Source organism: Nerophis ophidion, linkage group LG05 (genome assembly GCF_033978795.1).
Source record: "Nerophis ophidion isolate RoL-2023_Sa linkage group LG05, RoL_Noph_v1.0, whole genome shotgun sequence".
NCBI classification, from domain to species: domain Eukaryota; kingdom Metazoa; phylum Chordata; class Actinopteri; order Syngnathiformes; family Syngnathidae; genus Nerophis; species Nerophis ophidion.
Genome location: NC_084615.1, coordinates 63,833,027 through 63,858,592, shown reverse-complemented (window position 1 = coordinate 63,858,592; position 25,566 = coordinate 63,833,027). Strand labels below are relative to the sequence as shown.

At 39.4% G+C, this 25,566-nt stretch overlaps 1 protein-coding gene across 7 annotated transcripts in view; it reads left to right on the top strand.

Moving 5' to 3' along the window:
• The window catches only part of si:ch211-26b3.4 (connector enhancer of kinase suppressor of ras 2), a 165,074-nt gene that overhangs the window by 118,835 nt on the left and 20,673 nt on the right, over positions 1–25,566 (top strand). For 6 of the 7 annotated variants that reach the window (XM_061901756.1, XM_061901752.1, XM_061901755.1 and 3 more), the window contains exons 12-19: positions 4,111–4,197; positions 4,923–5,131; positions 12,272–12,309; positions 12,406–12,448; positions 18,040–18,088; positions 20,640–20,812; positions 24,492–24,565; positions 24,689–24,760. In XM_061901756.1, the coding sequence (XP_061757740.1) occupies positions 4,111–4,197; positions 4,923–5,131; positions 12,272–12,309; positions 12,406–12,448; positions 18,040–18,088; positions 20,640–20,812; positions 24,492–24,565; positions 24,689–24,760 (745 nt within the window). The remainder of the gene's footprint in view (positions 1–4,110; positions 4,198–4,922; positions 5,132–12,271; positions 12,310–12,405; positions 12,449–18,039; positions 18,089–20,639; positions 20,813–24,491; positions 24,566–24,688; positions 24,761–25,566) is intronic. The other variant, XM_061901753.1, reaches the window with a different exon arrangement.

The following is a 25,566-nucleotide window of genomic DNA, read 5'->3' as shown; positions in this document are numbered from 1 at the left end:
GACTATCAATGAAAGCAGGAATCTGCCCTCTGCTATGCAGGGACTTTACAGAAACTGCTCAAATGTAACAATCACTGACAACCTAAAATGTGGAAAGTGGTCAAAAGCCTTTACTTTTTTAGCCATATCATTTTTGCTGTGTCACATGTTACATTCGTTTCACAAGTCCCTAGTCAGAATTGTTTACACTATCGCATTCTTTTTGTCTTAAATTTGCATATTAGCTTCCTGACTCGTTGCTGTGGTGGACATTTCCAGTGTTACCAAATTGCTGAATCTTATTGTTGAAATGATGCTGAGCCCTCCAAATAACTGAAGTGCTGAGCTCATTGGTTTCCTTGGCAACAGCTACGTAGCTCGCTAGACTAAAGGAACATGCAATATTGTCAAAGTTAGTTTGTGACGAACCCCAAGATGCAGAGACAGAGGCAGGCATTGAATTAGAAAACAGGATTTAATTAAAATATTACAACAAGAACAAACAAAAGAGGTACAACCAAAAGCACGCACAAGGCGGATAACAAACTAAGGGAGCTAGCATGGGAGCTAGAAAATAAAAGGAGCTTAACATGGAAGCTTGCAAAAACAAAAATGGTCTAGCGTGGAAGCTAGCGGGTAGCGAGCGGGAAAACAGAAGTCATAACGTGTAGAACAAAACAAACTGGAAGCAGGGAACAAAAATCAGTAAGCTACAAACATCAAACGGATATAGCTTACCGCTACGCTGCAAATACAAGACACGGCATGACATGACAGGAGCGACAAGAAAAAAAAAGGGTCTAGCGTGGAAGCTAGTGGGTAGCGAGCAGGAAAACAGAAGTCATAACGTCTAGTACAAAACAAACTGGAAGCGGGGAACAAAAAACAGTAAGCTACAAACATCTAACGGATATAGCTTACTGCTACGCTGCAAATACAAGACACGGCACAACACGACAGGAGCGACAAGAAACAAAAAGGGTCTAGCGTGGAAGCTAGCGGGTAGCGAGTAGGAAAACAGAAGTCATAACGTGTAGTACAAAACAAACTGTAAGCAAGGAACAAAAAACAGTAAGCTACAAACATCTAACGGATATAGCTTACCGCTACACTGCAAATACAAGACACGGCGCGAAACGACAGGATCGACAAGAGCGACATCGACAAGACAATAATCCAGCACTGACTGGAAGACAAAAGCAAATACAAATATGATTGGGCTGATTGACACCAGGTGTGGCCAGGTGCCAATCCACCACAGCTGAGGAGAAACAGCGCACAGAGAAAAAAACAGGAAACAAACAAAATAAGAGCGCTGACAGGAACTGAAAACAGGAAATACTAAACACACACAGAGGAAAAAAACTAAAACACAAACAAACTGGCAGTGGCAAACCTGACAAATATAAAGGGAAGGATGTTTATATTTGAGGCAGTGAGCAAAATTGCAGATATACTTGTATTTTTTACCATTGACGTGGCTTAATAACAGCATTTTGTTGCCACGACAGGCAGTTTTGTACTGTGTTCAGACTATTAGTGGGGGTGTACAATTGATAACGAGTGCAAAAATGATGCAGACTGGACTATTCAGTGTGCCAATGGAGACACTCCACATTCATGACATTATACGCTCCAACGGTCCAACCTGTGCCGATTTTTTATGTTGTAGAATATGCAGTGCATGCATACAATATGAATAATCTTTTCTGGGCAATAAAAAAGTGCCATCTAGGCAACAGAACTTATTTTTAGCCCACTTAAAGTGCACTTTGGGAGGCACAGGTGTAGTGATGGTGCATCTGGAGTGATCCAGGTGCAGGAAAATGCACATTGGAAGACATTTTGTTGTATAGGAAATATATTAATATGTTAATACTTTGAAACGTGCTAAATAAAGACACAAAACAGCGGCTTTTCAGTCTTGATCAATCACATTACGAGTACTAAATCCCTTTATTTACAAACGTTTGTACATGTCCTCCCAGTATTGTGGGTGTTCTAATAATCAGCACATATCTTGCATTTACAGTAAATGAAGACAGATATGCCTAAAGAGTTGTAGTCTCTATGTTGCTCATTTAAAGGGAATATATTAACCAAACTGTTCTTACGTATTAGTACCCGCTTTTGTGTATTATGTATAGGATCTGCATAAGTCCCGGACATTTGGAATCAAACCATTGAGGCATTGCGGAGATATTTATAAAACAATCTTGCCTTCCTTCATACCTCCTCCAAACGAGCCGTTTAGAATTTTCATAACTTGTGACGTTTTTCCAATTTGTGACGTCAGCAGATATATCTTTATGTGCTAGAGGTTTACCCAAAGAGCTTTGCCCCAGTCCGCCACTGTAGTCAATAAGTTCCTTATTTTGCTCTATCTTATTGTTGTGGGACAGACTGGGTCGTACATGCACATGCATCCTCTGCTGTTGCCATTTCTAATACAAAGTAGCGTATAGTTCTATCTCATAGAGTAAGTAGACTTGATATAGAAGCACTAAACACTACAACATGGCTGATGGGGAGAAGACGCAACCAAAGTGCAGGCACGTAAATAGGTGGGCCCACAAAACAGCACATCCTGAAAAGACGGTTAGAAAGCGGCTAGACGATGGTTTGTAAAACATACAGTAATCTATGCAACATTTTGACCAAAGAACCACCATTACATGTTATGTCAACCACAAGGAAAAAACATCATGTGACCCCATTTAAGAGACACAATCCTCTGTGCACAAACTTAGTACATAAATAAATAAATGATAAATGGGTTGTACTTGTATAGCACTTTTCTACCTTCAAGGTACTCAAAGCGCTTTGACACTACTTCCACATTTACCCATTCACACACACATTCACACACTGATGGAGGGAGCTGCCATGCAAGGCGCTAACCAGCACCCATCAGGAGCAAGGGTGAAACGTCTTGCTCAGGACACAAAGAGGTTTTGTACTAGGTGGGGATTGAACCAGGGACCCTCGGGTTGCGCACGGCCACTCTCCCACTGCGCCACGCCAGATCAGCTCTGCGTGCGCTATGAAGCTTACACATCTTTCAAAACACGCAAACCTTTAGTAAATCCAGCTTTAAATTATGTCCGGACTTTCTTCTGAATGTCCAATGCAGATCATCCCTCAATCTCACGTCCACATATCTATGTTAATTGAAAGTTAACTCGAGCACCGCAAGCCTGCAAGTTAAAAGCCACGGGCTGTCAACTCACATTGCAAGGCAGCCATTAAGGAATCTGAGAGGAAGATTTACACCATGTAAATGGTAAATGGGTTGTACTTGTATAGCACTTTTCTACCTTCAAGATACTCAAAGCGCTTTAACACTACTTCCACATTCACCCATTCACACACACACTAATGGAGGGAGCTGCCATGCAAGGCGCTAACCAGCACCCATCGGGAGCAAGGGTGAAGTGTCTTGCTCAGGACACAACGGACGTGACGAGGTTGGTACTAGGTGGGGATTGAACCAGGGACCCCCGGGTTGCGCACGGCCAATCTCCCAACTGCGCCACGCCGTACTATTGCACAGCCACACCAGCCGGAATACGTTACAGATACAGGAGAGCAAACTGTATAAAAACTCATATTGGCAAAAATATTCCAACGTAATCTGATTACATTTTCTGAACAAATTAAAATGATTTTTGCTGTTACAGTAAATGCAAAATTCATACTGGATTCACAACTTAAAATATTTACATGTACCGTGATACATATATTGGTTTATTTTGAAGAAGACTTATCCCAGGTGACTTATATTGAGAGGCAGGGTGAACCCTGGACTGATCACCTGTAAATCATAGAACTGACAATCACTCACATTCACACACGGTTAATAACAATTAACGGTCTTCAAGTAATCTAACTGAGCGAAGTGATTTTAGCACTAGGAGAACAAACTGCACACAGAAAATCTAAAACTAAAATGTGGGTCGGATGATCCTTGTCATGCATGTCATTCCCTTCACCTGCACACACCTTGTCTCCCTCTCACCTGTCCACCCACCAGCTGTCTCTCAGTCACTCTCTCGGTCTCTGCTTGCCAACACCCGATTACCTAAGTTGCCCCTTAAACCGACTTTCTGATCGCTGGTTGGATCGTTCTAGGTGACCTCAGACCTGTTTCCATGCCTCCCGAATATAACTGGATGGCCGAGGCCAAGGAACCCAGCATGGGCAAGAGAGGGAGCCGAGGTACACACATACTACTAACACATATATACATGCAACGCTGACCCCCACACTGTACAAACTAACAGGTTTGGAACAGTGCCTTGCTTTGCTTCCACTTCAACTCAACACATTTCAGCCCATCCTCAGGTTATTCATGGTGCTGTGGTTGTTTTAGGATACATATCTGGTAGGTATGTATCCGGCATAGTTAAAAACAACCATAAATGCAAGGGTATTGCATTTATCCACCTGCTCTGGAAATGAAGGTATTTCCGTGTGCCCAATTGGAACAATTTGCACTGACACTTGATCTGTATTCAATTCCACTCGACTGTCAAAAAGTGTATGAATAACATTAAAGCACAATAACAAGTTCAGGGTTGGATATTGTTTTTTCTTCTGTCAGTTGTAAAGTTTTTTTGTGCATTTGATAACGAACAAGTGAGAAAATTCTGACTTTCTGTCACAATCCCGATTTAGCCGTGGTATTGTCCAAATCCTTATAATCTTTGCTAAAAGATAAGCAGGATGTCCATCGCAGTGGAGTCATATTCTACCCGATAATGCAGCTTTGGGGAACTTGTATCCCTTTCTGTATTTTTTTTAATCCGTTCGGGTCAATTGGCCAATGTTTCACTCTCGTATTGAGTTCTCCCTTATCAGCAACTGTCTTTGGTTTCACTCCCTCTCTTCCGTTCTGTTTAGCCTGTACATCATCTAACTGGTGCCATATTTCTTCCACACAGATTCAGACAACTCCCTGCTGCGTTACCTGAGTGACGACAAGATCCTGGTCATTGAAGAGGAACCAGACGGTCCAGGGAGAGAGAGTCGGCGGGACTCCACCAGACGCTCTCGACGCAAGAGCCGCAATCCCAGCAGCCCCAGCTTTCCTCTCAGCCCATCCATGCTGTCCTCCACCTTGCGTTTAGATCAGCTACCTGATGCTTTGCCCGTATGTACACAGCCATTATATTTAACAATGCAAATGTATTTATTATAGATGCGCCGATCCATTGTGTTCTGATCAGTATTGGCCAACATTCATGCAAAAGGAGCTGATTGCCTTTATTGATTAATACCTGTAAATGCCAATCACAAACATTGATCCCCTCTGGCTAATACTGTATTTATTTTTTGTCCCCTAGTTCAGTGGTCCCCAAAATGAATAAAAAATGATTCTGCGGCCCGCTACCAATCGGGCCACAGCCCGGTACCAGGCTGCAGAATAATTTTTTATTCATTTTTTATAAAAATTTTTTCTTTAATCATCCATCCATCCATCCATCATCTTCCGCTTATCCGAGGTCGGGTCGCGGGGGCAACAGCCTAAGCAGGGAAACCCAGACTTCCCTCTCCCCAGCCACTTCGTCTAGCTCTTCCCGGGGGATCCCGAGGCGTTCCCAGGCCAGCCGGGAGACATAGTTTTCCCAACGTGTCCTGGGTCTTCCCCGTGGCCTCCTACCGGTTGGACGTGCCCTAAACACCTCCCTAGGGAGGCGTTCGGGTGGCATCCTGACCAGATGCCCGAACCACCTCATCTGGCTCCCCTCGATGTGAAGGAGCAGCGGCTTTACTTTGAGTTCCTCCCGGATGGCAGAGCTTCTCACCCTATCTCTAAGGGAGAGCCCCGCCACACGGCGGAGGAAACTCATTTTGGCCGCTTGTACCCGTGATCTTATCCTTTCGGTCATGACCCAAAGCTGATGACCATAGGTGAGGATGGGAACGTAGATCGACCGGTAAATTGAGAGCTTTGCCTTCCGTCTCAGCTCCTTCTTCACCACAACGGATCGGTACAACGTCTGCATTACTGAAGACGCCGCACCGATCCGCCTGTCGATCTCACGATCCACTCTTCCCTCACTCGTGAACAAGACTCCTAGGTACTTGAACTCCTCCACTTGGGGCAGGGTGTCCTCCCCAACCCGGAGATGGCATTCCACCCTTTTCCGGGCGAGAACCATGGACTCGGACTTGGAGGTGACAGAATTTCTAGGCGCAGTCAAGGCGTTGAGGGGTTCCGGTTTGGTAACCGCAGGATTAGGTCTCTGCTTTTTGCAGATGATGTGGTCCTGATGGCTTCATCTGATCGGGATCTTCAGCTCTCGCTGGATCGGTTCGCAGCCGAGTGTGAAGCGACCGGAATGAGAATCAGCACCTCCAAGTCCTAGTCCATGGTTCTTTAATTAAATCAACATAAAAAACACAATATACACTTACAATTAGTGCACCAACCACAAAAACCTCCCTTTTTCATGACAAAAACGGCCCTTTTTCATGACAAAGAAAAAAAAAAAAAAAGGATCCCCAAAGGAAAAAAGCTGTAGAAAATGGATGGATGGATAAATCTTGTGAGACGAGGTTGGCCGACCCTGGAAGCTTGCTAAGTTGTCCCGGCGGTGAAATGGTTTGCCCGCCACTTCCACTCGAATCAACCAACTACGAGCGCTACCACTGGCATATATGGCGTCGGTTGGGTGCTACAAATTGTGAGTTCAAATATTTGATTCATTGATTTTTTTCACATTTAATGCGTTGTTTTTTTTTTCAATTATTTTCATTTTGACAGTTCCACGTAAGTTTTTTGACTTTTAAATGCACCGAAAAATACGCCGTTTTGTACACTGTTGATAGTGTTTCTCCAGCAGTGGTCAAGTAGTGACATCAATTATAGTATTTTAAGAGGTATATATTGAGGTCAGTCTTAGTAGAACATCACTGAAGGCCGTCATAAGTTGTAAGCCGTAATCATATTCATCATATCAAGAATAGGCTTGACATACCTTGAGTTGCACGCTATGTCATGTACCAGTTTTACCTTGAAAATCCAATTACTGGAATACACTAACATTTGTACGATATTGTGTATGTATATAAATACATATATAAATAAACTTTTGATGGATTGATCCACATTCTTGGAGTTTCACTTTTTACGTGGAACTCAATCAACAAGCAACGTTCTCACTATCATGCGACTCTCGGTCCCTTATGGGGGCATATTAGTACGGATCTGGGAATTACTGTGTTAAACACTGCAATAATTTACAAGCATCCATGTCTAAGAGTCTGTCTTTTTTTTTTATTTAGCTCCGTGTCAATCATTGTTGTCATAGTATTTTCTTCATCTCAAACACATTTTTTTTTGCAATACAATACTTTTACAAGTCTCTAATCAAAGTGTCTTTATAGGATAAGCCATGATATTTCCCTCATGTTAACCCTCATCTATGTGGAAGACCAAGTAGAGTTTTATCTGCCGGCAGCTTTATGGATTATTTATGACTATATGCACATTTGCAACCAAATACACAGTAGCTAATATAAATGGATTTGTTTGCAGAGAAGTGATCTCATGACTTAGCCTAACATGCCCGTCTCATCAGACACTGCAGATTCTAATTGGACGTTTATTCACCGGCACATTGAGGCGCGCCCACAAAGCGGTGTTTTCTTCGGGTGACTAAAGTTGAGTCGGTAGCAAGCGTACAAGAACAGGGACTAGTATGCTGACCCTAAAAACCACACAATTATTTTATCCGCGAAATGTGTTTTGTACAATATTTGTTTTCAAATCTCAACATTTCAAACTCCTGATGGAAATAAGTGAAATGTCATCAAAATGAATGGGCTTGTTTGTCAGTATTGAAAACTATAAAAAAAAATAAAAAAAAATTAGAAACACTGAGTTTAACACCGCAACAGCAGGCAACTTCTCAGCATTCGGGTGGCTTACTCAAGGGCACATCGACCGTGAAACAGACATTAAATACCTGCAAAGGTAAATCAACTCCATATTCAGTCACTGAATTAATGACACTGTGTCCTTGGGCAAGAGACTTTACCCACCCACACTTATTGTCTTGCATAATCTTCAGGTGACCTCTACCTTTGTTGATATTAACGTGTACTGCAGTGACATGCGGTATGGTTCAAGGTAGGTGAGGCACATTGGAGGCTTTTTTTTTCTAACTTTATGTCTTATGCTCTCATCAATGGAAATAAAGGTTGCTCAATATGTGGATATAATGAAAAAGAAAAGAATAATTCACATTCATAAAAAATATTGTCACATTTATTTATTTGGTAACATTTTAGTATGGGGAACATACTCACCATTAATTAGTTGCTTATTAACATTCAAATTAGTCACATATTGGCTCCTAATTAGTCATTATTAAGTACTTATTAATGCCTTCTTCTGCATGGCATTATTATACAACCAGTAAGCCATTAACTAACAGTCTTTCCCTCAATAACCTCAGAGTTATTGCTTATTAGTAACCCTAACCGTATACCTAACCCTAACCCTTATATCCAAATATCCCTTTTGGCCAAATAACTCTAAATTAAGTATTTGGTATTTTAATAAGCAACTAATTAATGGTCAATATGTTCCCCATACTGAAGTGTTACCATTAATGAAAAAAAATAAAATATAAAAAATAAAAACATTTAGGGTCTTACCTTTTATTTGTATGTGAATAACCTGAATTCCAATAAAAGCTCGTACTGCATACATGTACAGTACTTTGATCTTAAAAGTCAGATAACCTTCTATGTTTTTCAGTAAAATTTCAGTTAGGAGACATTTTTGAGCTTGTACCTGTACATATAATTATCCATCTTATTTGTCACAATAATTTATTTAATGAGTCATTCATTTTGGCGCATTATTTAATTATATTTATTAAATTATTTTGTTGTTCAAATACAATTTTTTTAACAAAAGCTGCTGACTTATTCTGCGAAAAACTATAGTATAACAGCAGCAAGTGTGCTACTGTAGCTCACATACCCCACCCCAATTTATGACGACTGAAGGTGCTACAGCACCGCTCAGTATGATCGTTCTGTATTTAGAGTCCCATGAGCAAGAAAAATGATGTCACACTTAACTGTACATTAAATACATTAAACAGGCGGTAGATTTTACAGTCCAGTAAGTCATTGTGTAAAAAGGTTTATGGAAAACAGAAACAGCCACCTCCTCAGCCAGTTCAGCCTGTTCAGTGTTCAGTGCACTAAAAACATACACGCCATCTTGGTCGTGCTTGCAAAGCTGATTTTTGTAAATGTGTGCAAAGTGGATTGCGTCTGTTAAGTGAGCAGAATAATGAGTGCAATCCATTTTGTGTCCCTGTCTTTATTAATATGCAGAAAATATGCTGATCATCAAAACACACAAAAATACTGGGAGGAGAAAATTTAAATATATTAAAAAGCACGCGCAATGTGATTTATCAACAGTCACCACTGTTTTGGGAGCACTATTTTGCATTTTATTCAGCACGTTTGGAAAGTACTTGTCATCTGACAAGCACACACGGCTATGAGAAAAGAGTTGCTTGTGCTGCAAAGACAGACGATGGACAGTGAATCCTCCGTCCCGCATATGTGTCTGTTTTTTTTTTTTTTTTTGATGGTCAGAAATATAAAATATTCGACATATCGTCCATTCAGCAATTTTCTTTTATAATTGTATTGTTGCTGGCTTATTTTTTTTTTTTTACTGGTTTTAAGGAAATATCTTATGAGCGGTGTGAAATGAACAGATGGATTATTATAATACATCTCCAACATAAATATGTGTTTCATTATGTATTTTCTTGTGTTTGAGTCATTCCATACACACAAATGCATTGGTGATGCGATTCACAGCACAGTGTGCATATGTTTCTGTTGCCTAGATTGCGATTAAGAAAAAGTGTTACAGATTATAGATGAGTCCTGATGGTTCAACTAATCGCACACAGGTCGACGCATGATATAACATAAATGTCCAGAAAATAATCGGCTGTCTCTGTGGCAAAATCCCTATTCAAATAAGGCGGTCTGCACCACTTTGTTTAATGGCAGACGCAGTGTTAGTCGATCACACATAACACGTCCACAAATGGTACACACCTTTGTAATTTTTGTATGCACTGTTTAGCGTGTGGTATTTGGATCTTAAATGAGCAAACAAATACAGTACTGGGCACTGCCTCATCTGGTTTCTGGGATGTATTGATTCAGTGCACAAAAATTGGTACGATTGCATTGCACTTAGCAGATTGGAACATACAGTATATAGTAGTGGCTGTCTCAAGTCAGTTTTCTGGACTCAATATCATCATGAAATGTGCAAATTCAGATATTTTTATACTTACAGTAACAAAATGTAAAAATAAAACAATCATACAGAATTTACATTTATAACACAATAAAAAAATATTAGGGCTGTCAAACCATTGAAATAATTAATTGCGATTAATTGCATCTGTCTATAGTAAACCTGTAATTATTAATGACAAGTCACAGATAGATATGTTTTTTTTTATCTTGATTAAGAGGACTTTAAACAGATTATTTTCAAGTTTTTAATAGAATCCTTTGCATTCACTTTCACAGCCTAAAACGTATATTATGATTTAGGTAAGGATTTTTTATTAGTTAGACCTACAGACAGACTTAGACTTTGACTTCCTTTTATTGTCATTCAAATTTGAACTTTACAGTACAGATAAGAACAAAATTGTGTTGCATTAGCTCGTCATATTGCAGGATAAAAGAGCAATAAGGTGAAGCTATAAATAAATGGATTACTGTACAGATAAATATATTGCACTTTTGCATGTGCATCCACTTTTATGGATGTATGTAATATTGTCTTAGTTTTTTCATCAAAACAATAATAATGGATTAGATTTATACAACCGTTTTTTCATACACACAAAGGAGTGTACAGTAAGAACTAAGAACTTATGATTCATCCACTCCACATTTAAACTAAGCTAAATTTGGGGTAGACTGATGGAAACACTGGGTGCCAATTTGCGACTTCAGCCTCCACCAAACCTCTAACTACCGCCAAACAGTCATTCACATCCATACACAAGTGTGCATGGCACTGGGAGCAAGGTGGGTGGAGTATCTTGTCTACAGACACAACGGCCATGCTTGGCGGAAGATAGATTTGAACAAGGAACCCCCAGATTGCTGGATGTCTCCTCTACCATCTCTGCAACGCCCCATAAGTGAGGCTTTGTTGCACCTGTCTACCATGACCGCACATCCCTGGTGTACTGCATGGAATCAACACTGCAGTGCACAGTCTCATGATCTACTCTACTTTATTGTCTTTGGATGAGATTGAAAATGGATGGATGGATGGATGGATGGAGATTGCATATTTTCCATTGTTTACTTTTCCTCTTTTTCATGAACAGTGTATTTTAGGCAATCTAGGCAAAGTGTTATTCCATACAGTATTTTACACAACAAATCAATAATATTGCCTTTATTGTTATAAAACAATTGTTCTCAGCAAGAAGCAGATGTTTCAACCCTCACTTTTGGTCGCAAGAGTTTGGAATGCGACAACAGGAATTTGATTTTATAGTCAATCGTTACAGTTTAACCGAGCGGTTGGCCCAGCGTTGCTTCCAGATGAATGACGTGGTATTACAAAGAAATACACACTATTTTGGGCGGGGTGATTGGTTGGTAGGGCGGCCGTAACAGCAACTTGAGGGTTCCAGGTTCGATCCTTGCTTCCGCCATTCTAGTCACTGCCATTGTGTCCTTGGGCAAGACACTTTACCCACCCACACTGGTTTAAATATATCTACAAAAGTATGGTTTCACTATGTAAAGCACTTTGAGTGTCTAGGGAAAAGCGCTATATAAATATGATTAACTTCACTTCATTTTCAAAGCATGGAAGGCACAAAACGACATGATTGTAGGGACGGCGTGGCACGGTTGGAAGAGTGGCCATGCCAGCCAGGTGAGGGTTCCTGGTTCGATTCCCAGCTTCTACCAACCAGGTCACGTCTGCTGTGTCCTTGAGCAAGACACTTCACCCTTGCTCCTGATGGGTCGTGGTTAGGGCCTTGCATGGCAGTTCCCGCCATCAGTGTGTAAATATGTGTGTGAGTGAGTGAATGTGGAAATAGTGTCAAAGCGCTTTGAGTACCTTAAAGGTAGAAAAGCGCTATACATTTATAACCCATTTACCATTTGATTTCCAAAATGTCTCTCAGATATGTTGTCTCAGATACTAGCTCGTCGAAGCTGTTTAAAGACAATGTTATTTGCTGTCTTTCAGCGAGGTGCGGACACACTACGAGCAGACACAACAGACAGGTGAGCTTGTATTTGTGGAGAGGACACTCATTGAATTAAGGACATTAATTATAGGAGGGGTTCTTTTTCTCGCCATTAATGTGTTTTTTCCCACAGGTACTCGGGCTCTGGAAGCTCAGGAGCAGCCTCTATGAAGAAGGTAGGGAACACTGCACTTTTGCATCACTTTTCTTTTTAGGTTGATGAATAGTACTTCCTGCAATTATTCTCCCCACACTTATTGTTTGGTATTCTGTGACTCACATCTGTTTAATGAAGCCACTCAGGCTTCAGTGTTACGTCAGCTGTCTCCTAGCGACCGCATCCGCTATGAGAATGAGCTTGGCTGTGTGCGAATACCAATTCAGCATAAGCAGCCATTAAGTAGCCCCATAATTGTATTTCAGATGCGAGTTTAGTGAGGTAAAATGGGTTTTCGTCTTAGGATTACTGTTACATTAGAGCTGTGTTAGTAATCTGCGTCTAGTAGCATTCACTGAGTACAGTGCAAAAACTGAAATCCAAGTAAGATTAAATATCTCAAATAAGGGTGATATTTGCTTATTTCTGTCTGATAAGATAATTATTCTCACTAAGCAGATTTTATGTTCAAATATTTTACTTGTTTTAAGGGTATTGGTCCTAAATTATCCCAGTAAGATATTACAGCTTGTAGCTGAGATTTGATGACCTATGTTGAGTAAACCGGGCTTCACGGTGGAAGAGGGGTTAGTGCGTCTGCCTCACAATACGAAAGTCCTGCAGTCCTGGGTTCAAATCCAGGCTCGGGATCTTTCCGTGTGGAGTTTGCATGTCCTCCCCGTGAATGCGTGGGTTCCCTCCGGGTACTCCGGCTTCCTCCCACTTCCAAAGACATGCACCTGGGGATTAGGGTTAGGGTTGATTGGCAACACTAAATTGGCCCTAGTATGTGAATGTGAGTGTGAATGTTGTCTGTCTATCTGTGTTGGCCCTGCGATGAGGTGGCGACTTGTCCAGGGTGTACACCGCCTTCCGCCCGATTGTAGCTGAGATAGGCGCCAGCGCCCCCCGCGACCCCAAAAGGGAATACGCGGGTGAAAATGGATGGATGGATGTTGAGTAAACCATGCTTGGAAGTAGAATATCAAATGTTGCAAGGCTGTGTCATCAACACTCACACATATAAAACTACCTTTTTAAAGTAATAATTTCTTATTTCAAGCATGAAAAAAAAAATCATGACTTTGACACAATTGTGTTTCATAATTAAAACAGATGACAGCCAAATGGACTCTGCTGTTTTATTTTCAATGAAACAATAAAAAAAAACATACTCATATATTAGTACAGTTGTTACTAGTGAGAATGTACTTATTTTAAGGTATTTTTGGGTACATTGTGGTTAGCTAATTTTACTTGTTTTGGGAAATCTTGACCAGCCAAATGTTCTTGTTCTATTGGCAGATAATTTTGCTTAGTTCAAATAAAATACCCACATTTTTTTTTTCTTGTTTTTGAACACTGACTTTTTTCAGTGTAAGTCAAATGATAATTCCTTTTCAAGACCTAAAGGAGCCAACTGGTTAGTAGTCACTTAATACCATTTAAAACACTTCCTTTTGGTCTAGATCAGTGGTCCCCAACCTTTTTGTAGCTGTGGACTGGTTAACACTTGATAATTTGTCCCTCGGCCCGGCGGGGGTTGGGGGATTCTTTTTTTTTTTTTTTTGTCATGAAAAAGGGAGGTTTTTGTCATGAAAAAGGGAAGTTTTTTGGGTTGGTGCACTAATTGTAAGAGTATCTTGTGTGTTATTTATGTTGATTTAATGAGAAAAAAATAATTATATTAAAAAAAAAATTTAATTAATTAAAATTTATTCTGCGGCCCGGTACCAATCGAGCCTGGTGGTTGGGGACCACTGGTCTAGATCATATTTATTGGAAAGTCTTGATGTAAATTTGGCTCCACAGTTACTCTTTCAAGCTTTTTTTTTTTTAAGTTTGTCTGCAAATGTTGGATTTTTGAGGCATTCCCAGATTGCAGATGAAACAACACCTCGTCCTCTCCGAAAGTATCATAAATCTTTTGAAAATCTACACTGTTTCAATGTACAGACCAGGCCAAAAGTTGGACCCACCTTCTCATTCAATGCGTTTTTACTATTTACATTGTAGATTGTCACTGAAGGCATCAAAACTTTGAATGAACACATGTGGAGTTATCTACTTAACAAAAGAAGGTGAAATAACTGAAAACAAGTTTTATATTCTAGTTTCTTCAAAATAGTCACCCTTTGCTCTGATTACTGTTTTGCACACTCTTGGCATTCTCTCGATGAGCTTCAAGAGCTAGTCACCTGGAATGGCTTTCACTTCACAGGTGTCAGAGCTTTGATGCCCTCTACAATGTAAATAGTTATGAAAATAAAGACAACGTGTCCAAAGGTGTGTTTTAGCCTGTACTGTATATATGGAAGTCATCACTGCTATTTTTTTTTTTTTCAGATACGGTCAAAAATAAACTTCTTAAACATTATTTAGAGTCACCCGGTCACAACATTAGGTACACCTGCACACTCTCTGATGGATTCAGACCGTGGATTAAAAACAGCTGTTTTTAGCAGCATTCATGTCACTGAATATTATTGTTATTATGCATATGCCACAGTTAAATGAAAATATTACTTTAGCTCACCTTTTTTGTGTTTCCTAACAGCTTAAAGCAGAGAGGAATTAACCTCCACCCCCCTCCCCCCTCCCGGCTGAGAGCTTAGAAAATCATCTTAAGCAGAAATTGAATTCAAACCTTTCCGCCGAATAAGAGCCATTTGCTTTGTATAATTGTCTCAAAGTAAACTTACATTTCTGTCTTTTTTCAATGCTAAATTTAATTAAAAACACACATTGGACTTAATGTGTTGGCCTGTCTAAGGCAACAAAGCCGAAGATGAACAATTGGAGTAACAAAAGTGATAGTGCATCGTCGACAGCCACATGGATTGTATGTCATATGCTGTTCTAGCATGCAGAGATTAATCACCTTACAGTGATCGAACAAAAGGTGTATAAACATTACCAATAACAGATACCATAACAAAAATAGATAACAGGACAGATTGGAGATTTTAAACTCTATACTGTATATTTGGCCTGCAGATGATGTGAATATTTTTGGCCTGCATATGATGTGAGTAATGCAACTTCCTTTATTGTACATTTATATAACTTCCTGGGGACTCAAATGGCACTAATTGAATGGAATGACCAATAGTATTTGATAAAATAATATCAATATACTATTTATGGGAAGCTAAAACCCTTTTACTAGAACTGTTGAGTTTGAATTTGTTTCGACCATAAAAGCATACAACATGATACATCACAATTTCCAGTTTCTCTTTTCAACATGTTCGAAAAGGAGTAGGAAGAAGCAAATCTTATTTAATCCCACTCCTTTTCTTTTACATAACAGTTGCTAAAACTTGTGTTCCCTTCCTGTTCTCAATTTATACACAATATACCCCATAAGTGATCACAATAAAAATGAATAAATAATACTCGGTGAAGTAAATTATATTTCATATGGTGTAATGAATAAGAATATTTTGAAAATGAACGGATGGATGGATGAAATAAATTCAGAATATTTATCATGATTCTTTTTTTTTGTACTTTGTAAACACTTTAAGTTTGAAGAGTTTCTTCAAGTGTATCATATTAGTACATTGTTTGATTTCTTTGCTTAATCCATTCCAAAATGTAATTCCACATACAGATATACTGAAGGTCTTAAGTGTTGTACGTGCATACAAAAGTTTTAAATTACATTTTTCTGTATGATTATATTTTTCCTATTTTTCTTAGAAGAATTGTTGTACATTTTTGGGTAGCAGGTTATAGTTTGCTTTGTGTATAATTTTAGCTGTTTGCAAATTCAAAATGTAACACCGTTAACACCGTTAATGAATGACGTGTACTTTTGTAGTTATTTCCCCATATTTCTACACAATAACTCAGCTATGGTAACACTAGTGAGCAGTAGAGAATATGAAGTGGTTTTGGTCGAGAACATGTTTTGCTTCTTTCAATATTGACGTGCTTCTTGCTACTTTATGTTGTATATGTTTTACATGAGATTTCCAGTTCAATTTATCATTAATCATTATACAAACTGTAACTACAAATTTGGTTTCATTTACTGTTTCAATTTCTATTTCATCTATTTGTATTTTTTTGACTCTCTCTTCTACTGTTACCAAATAGCATTATTTTAGCTTTACTGAGATTCAGAGATAGTCTGTTTTTGTCAAACCATCTTTTTGATCTGTTCATTTCTTCTGTTATTATTTATATTATCTTCTGTGTGTTCTCTCCTGAACCAAACGCTGTTTTATCATCCGCAAATAATACTAACTTTAAATATTTTGTAACTTTGCAAATGTCATTTATAGTGGGATTGAATAATTTTGGTCCTAGTATTGATCAGAGGTACACCACAGGGCATATTTAGCGCTGGAGATTTGTGTTCGCCTAGCTTCACGTATTGTTTTCTGTTTAAGACTAACCTTCTGATGCCATATCGTTCTTGTTTTTTGTATTAAAATATTGTGATTAATTGTGTCAAGTGCTTTAGATAGATCCATAAACACTGCTGGCGCAAATTTTTAACTATCTATTGCAATGGTAATTTCTTCTGTAATTTCAATTAAAGCCATCGAAGTTGAAACATTAGCTCTGTATCCATCTTGGTTCTCTCCGTGTATTTTATTTTAGTTTGTGAAACTCTCTAATCGGTTATTGAACAGTTTTTGAATGATTTTAGAAAATTGTGGAAGTAAAGAAACAGGTCTATAATTTGTAAATTGGTGTTTGTCTCCAGTCTTATAAATTGGTGCAACTTTAGGTATTTTAATTTTGGGGGGAAATTTACCTGTTTAAAGTGATAGGATACTAATATACATTAATGGTCCTGAGATCTCTTCAATAACGTTTCCATATCAATTCCATTACAATCAGTTGAAGTCTTAGATTTGCATTTTTTCACGATTATAACTATTTCCTCCTGTGTCACATTACTGAGGAAGTGTAAGTCATTGATTGTTGAATTAGATTTGATGAATATATAAACAAAAACTGTAAGGATATGCTTAATTCAAACCCGGATTCTCGCACTATGAATATTTCTATTCAGAACTACACGACATTTCAGAGCCATAAATGATGCATTTTAGGCCAATGAATTTATTCATCTCTTATATTTCATATTAACCCTTGGTTTTGTCTCCACATAATGAGTAGATATGTCAATCCTATACAATATGTAATACAGTACTATGCTTTCAATGCTGCAACAGGTATTGTTGCTTATACTTTACAATGACCAGACATAACATTCAATTCAATCTTTACCTCAGATCAATCAATCTACACAATCATAAACTTATGGTTGAATACTGTAATACCTCTCAGACAGTTATCTTTTTTATACAAATATATTTTTGGATAACACTTCTTTAAGATGAGCAAGTGGTCACAGTAATGTTGTCATTGTTAATTTGAAGATTTTTGTTTTCATTTTTTTACAATGCCGATTCCCATAAATTACAAATACATTCCTAGCATTGCTTGGTTTGAATCATGGGAAACAAATTAAATCATTAGTTTACACTATCCGTCCAACATGGTTCCAACCCGTTTTGAAGCCAATAATCAAGTTTTGTTCTCATTTAATGAGCTGCTATCATTTTTTCCTTCTTCTCTCTCTTGCAGTCCTTCCATTACACCTCACTAAGAACGAAAACCAAAAAGAGAAGTAAAGGTAGACATACATTTACTTTTTTGTCCTCTGCTTTTGTGCTTAAGAGAAGATGTAAGATGCTTTGTATGTTGTTCTTTTTAAAGCTGTCATCACAATAACGTGAGACTTTATTGTGCTATATTGACACATATTGATATCAATAACTGCTACTTTGGTTGACGCAGATAAACATTGAAAATAAAGAAAATTATTGTTCAAGCTTGATCAGCCAATCATCTGTTAGTGACTGTGTGCGCTTGTTGCACATTGCTGTAGGTTCAAAATCAGGCATGACAATCAGCATGTAAATAATGCAAGTTTCCAACTTTTAACATCAGTGTCAATCCCCTCAGTTAAATATTATTTATTTTGTAGAGATTCTCTTGAGAGGTAGTGTACATTGTGTATTTACAAGGTCTGCTGCTGAAAATTAACCTGGCATATTATCAATTATGTTTTGAGTTACAGGTAGATAACTAACTGTACTTGGGATTCCCCCTTTCCATCGCCAGACTTGATATGCTGCTCCTTCTTGATTTCCCTACATAGACAGTGTAGATAATAATATTTTGATCATTAAATTGCATTTTTTGTCCCCGTCGTCCACGATTACTTAGAAACTAATATGGTTAGCAATTTGAGCAAAAGATACACATAAAATAATCGCCAATTTCGGACTTCCTTGTTCTCCCACGGAGACCATTGCCTGTGTTTTTATTTCTCTTTCAGCATTTCCTCAAGCATCTTGAGGAAAACAGTAAAAGAGGACGCACGATAGAAAACTAGTGGCTTACCGTCTTTTATTCTTGTTTTTTAGTGCCGGGTCTGCTCCTCTTTCTCTGTTTTTCCGCAAGTTCTGACCTAGTCTTTCTCCAGTCGAGGGTGCTCCTTATTTTCGGTATCACATCTGACTTGTGTCTTTTTAAATGTTTTCCATTCAAACCCCAACTAAACTCCTTCTTTGTCTTAGTCAGAATAATTCAAATGATTACTGCAAATTAAACTCCTCTCTTTTATTCGTCCCATTTTGTGGCAAGTCAATTTAAGTGGAGAGGTCCATACGTTCCTCATATTCCCATCATTTGCATATTTATACGGTCTGAATTCTGATGTTGTATTGCAAGAATGCAATGCATCTGGCAGCCATATTTGATAAGACCTTCAAATTCTTTAAAGAAATATTGTGATTCGCGATGAAGGTACTACCAAAATTACATACAGTGGGGCAAAAAAGTATTTAGTCAACCACCAATTGTGCAAGTTCTCCCACTTAAAATGATGACGGAGGCCTGTAATTTTCATCATAGGTACACTTCAACTGTGAGAGACAGAATGTGAAAAAAAAAATCCAGGAATTCACATTGTAGCAATTTCAAAGAATTTATTTGTAAATTATGGTGGAAATAAGTATTTGGTCAACCATTCAAAGCTCTCATTGATTGAAGGAGGTTTTGGCTCAAAATCTCACGATACATGGCCGCATTCATTCTTTCCTTAACACGGATCAATCGTCCTGTCCCCTTGGCAGAAAAACAGCCCCAAAGCATGATGTTTCCACCCCCATGCTTCACAGTAGGTATGGTGTTCTTGGGATGCAACTCAGTATTCTTCTTCCTCCAAACACGACAAGTTGGGTTTATACCAAAATGAATACATGGCTGATACAGCAGAGGATTGGTAGAATGTCATGTGGTCAGATGAAACCAAAATAAAACTTTTTGGTATAAACTCAAGTCGTTGTGTTTGGAGGAAGAAGAATACTGAGTTGCATCCCAAAAACACCAAACCTACTGTGAAGCATGGGGGTGGAAACATCATGCTTTGGGGCGGTTTTTCAGCTTAGGGGACAGGACGATTGATCCATGTTAAGGAAAGAATGAATGGTGCATGTATCGTGACATTTTGAGCCAAAACCTCCTTCCATCAGTGAGAGCTTTGAATGGTTGACCAAATAATAATTTTCCACTATAATTTACAAGTAAATTCTTTAAAATTTCTACAATGTGAATTCCTGGATTTTTTTTTTTCACATTCTGTCTCTCACAGTTGAAGTGTACCTATGATGAAAATTACAGACCTCTGTCACTATTTTAAGTGGGAGAATTTGCACAATCGGTGGCTGACTAAATACTTGTTTGCCCTACTGTACTACGCAATATTAAATTGCCTCCGGTCTTCCACATGTAGGAGGTAAAAGTGGCCGTTCCCAAATGTGCTGAAACAGAAACAAGCCTAAAATTACTACTGCGTCTGTTTTGTAGGGAATTTGAATTTATAATTTTAGGTCTGTAACTATGAAATAAGTGCCTATGTTTGCCATGAATTTAATAACGTGGACCCCGACTTAAACAAGTTGAAAAATGTATTCGGGTGTTACCATTTAGTGGTCAATTGTACAGAATATGTACGGTACTGTGCAATATACTAATAAAAGTTTCAATCAATCAATCAATCAAAGTCAGCATTAGAGGGGTCCTTTAAGAACATACTGATACATGGGTTTCTACTGCACTATGGGCAATTACTTATTTACAATGTTGTACTGTTTTATAGTTGTGTCTTCTCATCTCAGGTTCCTTAACTAGTGCCAGTCGAAGGAGAATCTCGTGCAAGGATCTCGGCCATGGTGACTGTGAAGGCTGGTTGTGGAAGAAAAAAGACGCTAAAGGATACTTTACTCAAAAGTGGCGGAAATACTGGTTTATCCTGAAAGAGTCGTGCCTCTACTGGTACACCAATCAGAATGTAAGGCCCTGCATATTCATATGACATTAAGTGAACTTAAACCTGTATGAGGCCTATTTTTGTTTTCTGTTTTATGAGATATAGACAAAATATGAGAAACAATTAAATACATTTAAAAAATAAGGTTGACATAAGTGAGCAGAAGAAAAGGGGTCACTAACATATTGGTACATATTTTTATAAACACATTATAGATCAACTATTAAATCATTATTACCAGTTTTAGAGCATTGTAATCAACATTTTTTTATTCTATATAAAATGCAAAAATGTATAGAAAACGTTTTTATCATAATAATTGAAGATTATTTCCTATGAGCAACTGTTATGCCAATTGAAGTTGCATGCAGATGTGATCTACATTGCAGATTTGCCAATCATTTAAATGTCGGTTGTAAAATGTACATATAAAGTTCTCATTATTTTTAGTTTTCTTTATTAATATTACTTTTCCCATTCGGGTCCAAGTTTGTTTTGCAGATGAGAAATGTTGCATCTTCGGCAGCGGTCTGTGCTCCTTGAGTTTTTTGTTCATGTCAAAGCTGGGGTACTTAGGTTATAGTCTTTAATAATAATTTTAAAAAAAATCATATTAGCATCATACAGTATATATTGTTATTATCGTAACAGTAATCATTTCTGGAAAATGTGTACAACTGCGTGCTGTCTGTGCCTTATAATTAAGTATTTTAGTAAATAAAACCCAGGAAGATGAAATAATTAGTTTTTCTGGTGGTCAACCCCTTCAGATCCAATCACAGGAATTAGAGGAAGGCGGGGTGAGCAAAGCCCATGAAGGAGCGTCCTCATTGGCTGATGTGATACATGGTGACGTGCGTGTTATGACCCGTTGCCCAGGTCATGTCTTGATTTATGTTTAGTAGCTTTTTTTCTATGTTCTGTTTCTGTTCCTACCCTCTTTCCTTTTCTTTTATTGCCGTGGACACTAAATGATCACACCCCTGCTTGGCACTCAGCATCAAGGTAGGAGTTGGGGGTTTAATCACCACAAATGATTCCCGGGCGCGGCACCGCTGCTGCCCACTGCTCCCCTCACCTCCCAGGGGGTGAACAAGGGTATAGGTCAAATGCAGAGGACAAATTTCGCAACACCTAATGTGTGTGTGAAAATCATTGGTACTTTGACTTAACTATTTTCCATTTAGTGATTAGTGTCCTTACCGGTTCCTGCTCCCATTAACTCAATTTTATATTTAGTTTTTTTTCCAAGCCCGTAGTCGCTGGATCAATGTACGCTCTATGTGTCAGGTATGTTTACTTATGTTGTTTGGCTATAAATCCCATTGGATTGAGTTTTTTCTTGCCCTGATGTGGGATCTAAGCCGAGGATGTCGTTGTGGCTTGTGCAGCCTTTTGAGACACTCTTGATTTAGGGCTATGTAAGTAAAGTTTGATGGATGATTGATTGATTATTTTCAACTCTCCATGGTAAACTCTGTTTTTGTTTTGTGACTCCCTGTGTATCCCTGAGTGACACAATTTTTTCAAGTTTTGCCTATTTTATGTAAAAAAGGAATCTTACCTGCACGCTGCTCTTGGTGTTTCCTGTCCTACTCTGCATCGCAAGAACACCACCATCGCAGCAATGTGACCCGAACGTACCTGACACATTTATCCAGCAACTATAGGCTGGGAAAATCAAAAGGGGAGTAATTTGGGGCATGTCACTAAACAGAAGACAGGCTCAATCATTTAGTATCCACGCGACCTGAGGTACATGAAAAGAAAGAGGGTAGAAAACAAAAACAGACTTAAACACAGAAAAAAAGCTACTATGTAATGGTACAGCGGAGAAGGAGACGGCACTGAGACATGGACGGCTTTTAGCCTTAGGTGTGTTTATTAGCACAAACGTGTGACGTGTGTCAGTAAACCAAATATGTGGTGTGTGACTATGTGCTGCGTCTAACTGGTGATGTGTTAGCGTACAATGTTGAAGGTGCATGTTGTGAGAGATGCGGAAGTCCAGAGAGGGCAAGGCATGCTCGAAGGTCTGTGGACAAGCAAGAGGTCAAGGGCAGGAGCGAGGCGTCAGAGTCCTTGTCCAAGCGAGAGGTCGAGATCAGTGAAGGCAGCAAGATGACCAGAGGGAATCTGGGAAGACGAGGCACACAGCTACAATCCAGGGAACGAAGAGGAGCTGCGGGATGACGACACAGGACAAGACACAATTAGCACAGAGAACGGTAAACACAAGGGGAGAGTTAGTACATAAAAAAGGAGCTAGTGACGTGTGGGCTTACTGTACTATACAGGTAGCTACGTTCTGGCACTGGAACGCAGGACGCGCTGGCTTAGAAGCTGAGGCGCGGCAGCGGCAGGAGAGGAAGGCCCGTGGGCGTGCCCAAAGGAGCACACTGAAGAATGTGTGGCGTAACATACTCAGCACAAATCACGATATGACCCGGGCAATGGGTCATGACAGAGTATGTACGGTGCGAACTTGTTTGCAGTAAAGCATGGCTATCAAACACCACCTGGAAAGATCGCAATACCTGCGCTTGCCTTTAGAGTTTATACTGCTAAAAAAAACAAAAGAGAAAGTCAGAGGATTAAAAATAAAGACACTGTACATCTAAAAAATACAAAGAAGATCCAAAACTCTTCTTTGTAGATAGATAGATAGATAGATAGTACTTTATTTATTCCGTCAGGAGAGTTCCTTCAGGAAAATTACAATTTTCAGCACAATCCCATTCAAGATCAGACAAACATTACAGGGAGACAGAACAGCATCGCTGACGGGTCTGCCAGCTTCCAGCGCCCCTTACAAAAAAGATGACATACAGGTAAACAAGGGGGGGGGGGGGGGGGGGGGGGAATAGAAGATTAAAATAAAATTAAAAAATCGGTCTTAGCCTAGGCCCTGGAGTGGGGGTGCAGTCTGACGCCAAGGGAAAAAAAAAACAACAACAACTCATAGCCATAGTACACATCCCTCTTCCGTGTGTGTAAGAGGGAAACATCAAACATCAAAGAACACAGAGGACATTAAAGACATTAAAGCAGCAGATACAACCAGACACTTCTACATACAGCTATGAATAAAAAGTAAAATAAACATATACACTGTGGTGGCCTCTGCGGTGTTCCACGCCATCGTCTGCTGGGGTGGAGGGAGCATGGCCAGAGACAGAAGGAGACCCAACAAGGCAACCAAGACAACCTTCATCTTGTAATCAAGATGAAGGGCATTGCAAGCCAGTCTTACCTTAGGACCCGCACGTGACTGTTTTCCTTTTCTAGACAGGTAATCTAATGTTCCAATTTTCGATATTTTGTGTGTATCCTTTTGCGTGGGGACGTGTGTTACCGATAGTCTGCAACACAATACAAATTAGGGGATCCTTCAATGCAGCTTTGGACTGTCAACAACCTATGCGTGTGCATGTACAGCTCTCCTGTGAGATTCCAGAAAGGAGGAGACTGGGAGGGAAAATCAGTGAGGTGCATAGAGTCGGCGGGGGCGATCTGCCTGGTGACACAAGTTTCAAGTACCCCAGCTTTAAGTGATGAAAAGCTTGACCTGGCTAATATAAACAACATATTTTGTTTGACAAGAACACTTTTAGCCTGAGCGAAACTGGTAGATCCGTTTGTACCCTGTGATGATAATGATGATAATGTACCAGCGTTCTCCATCTGCCTTTGCCTGCAGGATGAGAAGGCTGAGGGCTTCATCAGCCTCCCTGAGTTCAGAATAGACAGAGCCATAGAGTGCAGACGGAAATTGTGAGTGCCGAAATTATTAATCAAGCACATTTGCTCTAGCCTGAACAACATGAGTGCATGACACAAACCTACTGTGCGCTCATATAAGCACTAATCAGCCTGTTTCTCTCTGGCTGACTGCAGTGCCTTCAAAGCTTGCCATCCAAAAATCAAGAGCTTCTTCTTTGCCACAGATTGTCTTGAAGAAATGAATAGGTGAGTGCTTTTTGTATTTTGATGTGGACAATGGGCAGCTGCTGCGCAAATCTTGTGTTGTTTCATGAATATTGTACGTCGGCATACCAATATTACACAGAGCGTGCCCACCAACATAGTGCAACATGTTAGACTTAGACCAATCTAAATTCACCCCCTTAACCCTTCCAACTTTTGGCCATGGCTAAGTTGGAGCCCTAAGCAAAATTTAGATTTTCACGCTTTTTTTATGTGAAATTAATATTCTATAGGGCAGTATGGTTATACAGGGGTTAGTGCATGTGTCTCACAATACAAAGGTCCTGGGTTCGATCCCCGGGCTCCGGGTTTTTCTATGTGGAGTTTCTATGTTCACCCCGTGACTGCGTGTGTTCCATCCAGGCAATTTTCCCTCCAATTTTTCATATGTGTGAGCAAAAGCCAAAACTCCTTGAGCATTTAGTGGCGCTCATGTGAGCGATGGCAGACATGCACACTGTTATGCGCTTAGCTTTTTATTCGATTTTGTGCGCGGCCTAGATTGGCTGTGCGCTAAGGACGCGTGTGCAGTGTGCAATTGCACAGGCGCGTACCTTAGAGGGAACGTTGCCTCCAGGTACTCCGGCTTCCTCCCACCTCCAAAGACATGCACCTGGGGATAAACTTAGACTTAGAAATTCTTTATTGTCCCCGAGGGGCAATTTGGTTTGCAGCAGTAGTCATTAGAAACAAGGTTCAACAGTAAAAACGAGGTACAACAGTAAAAACAAGGTACATACACATAAAATACATACAACATACAAACCATCATAAAGCTAAAAACAAAA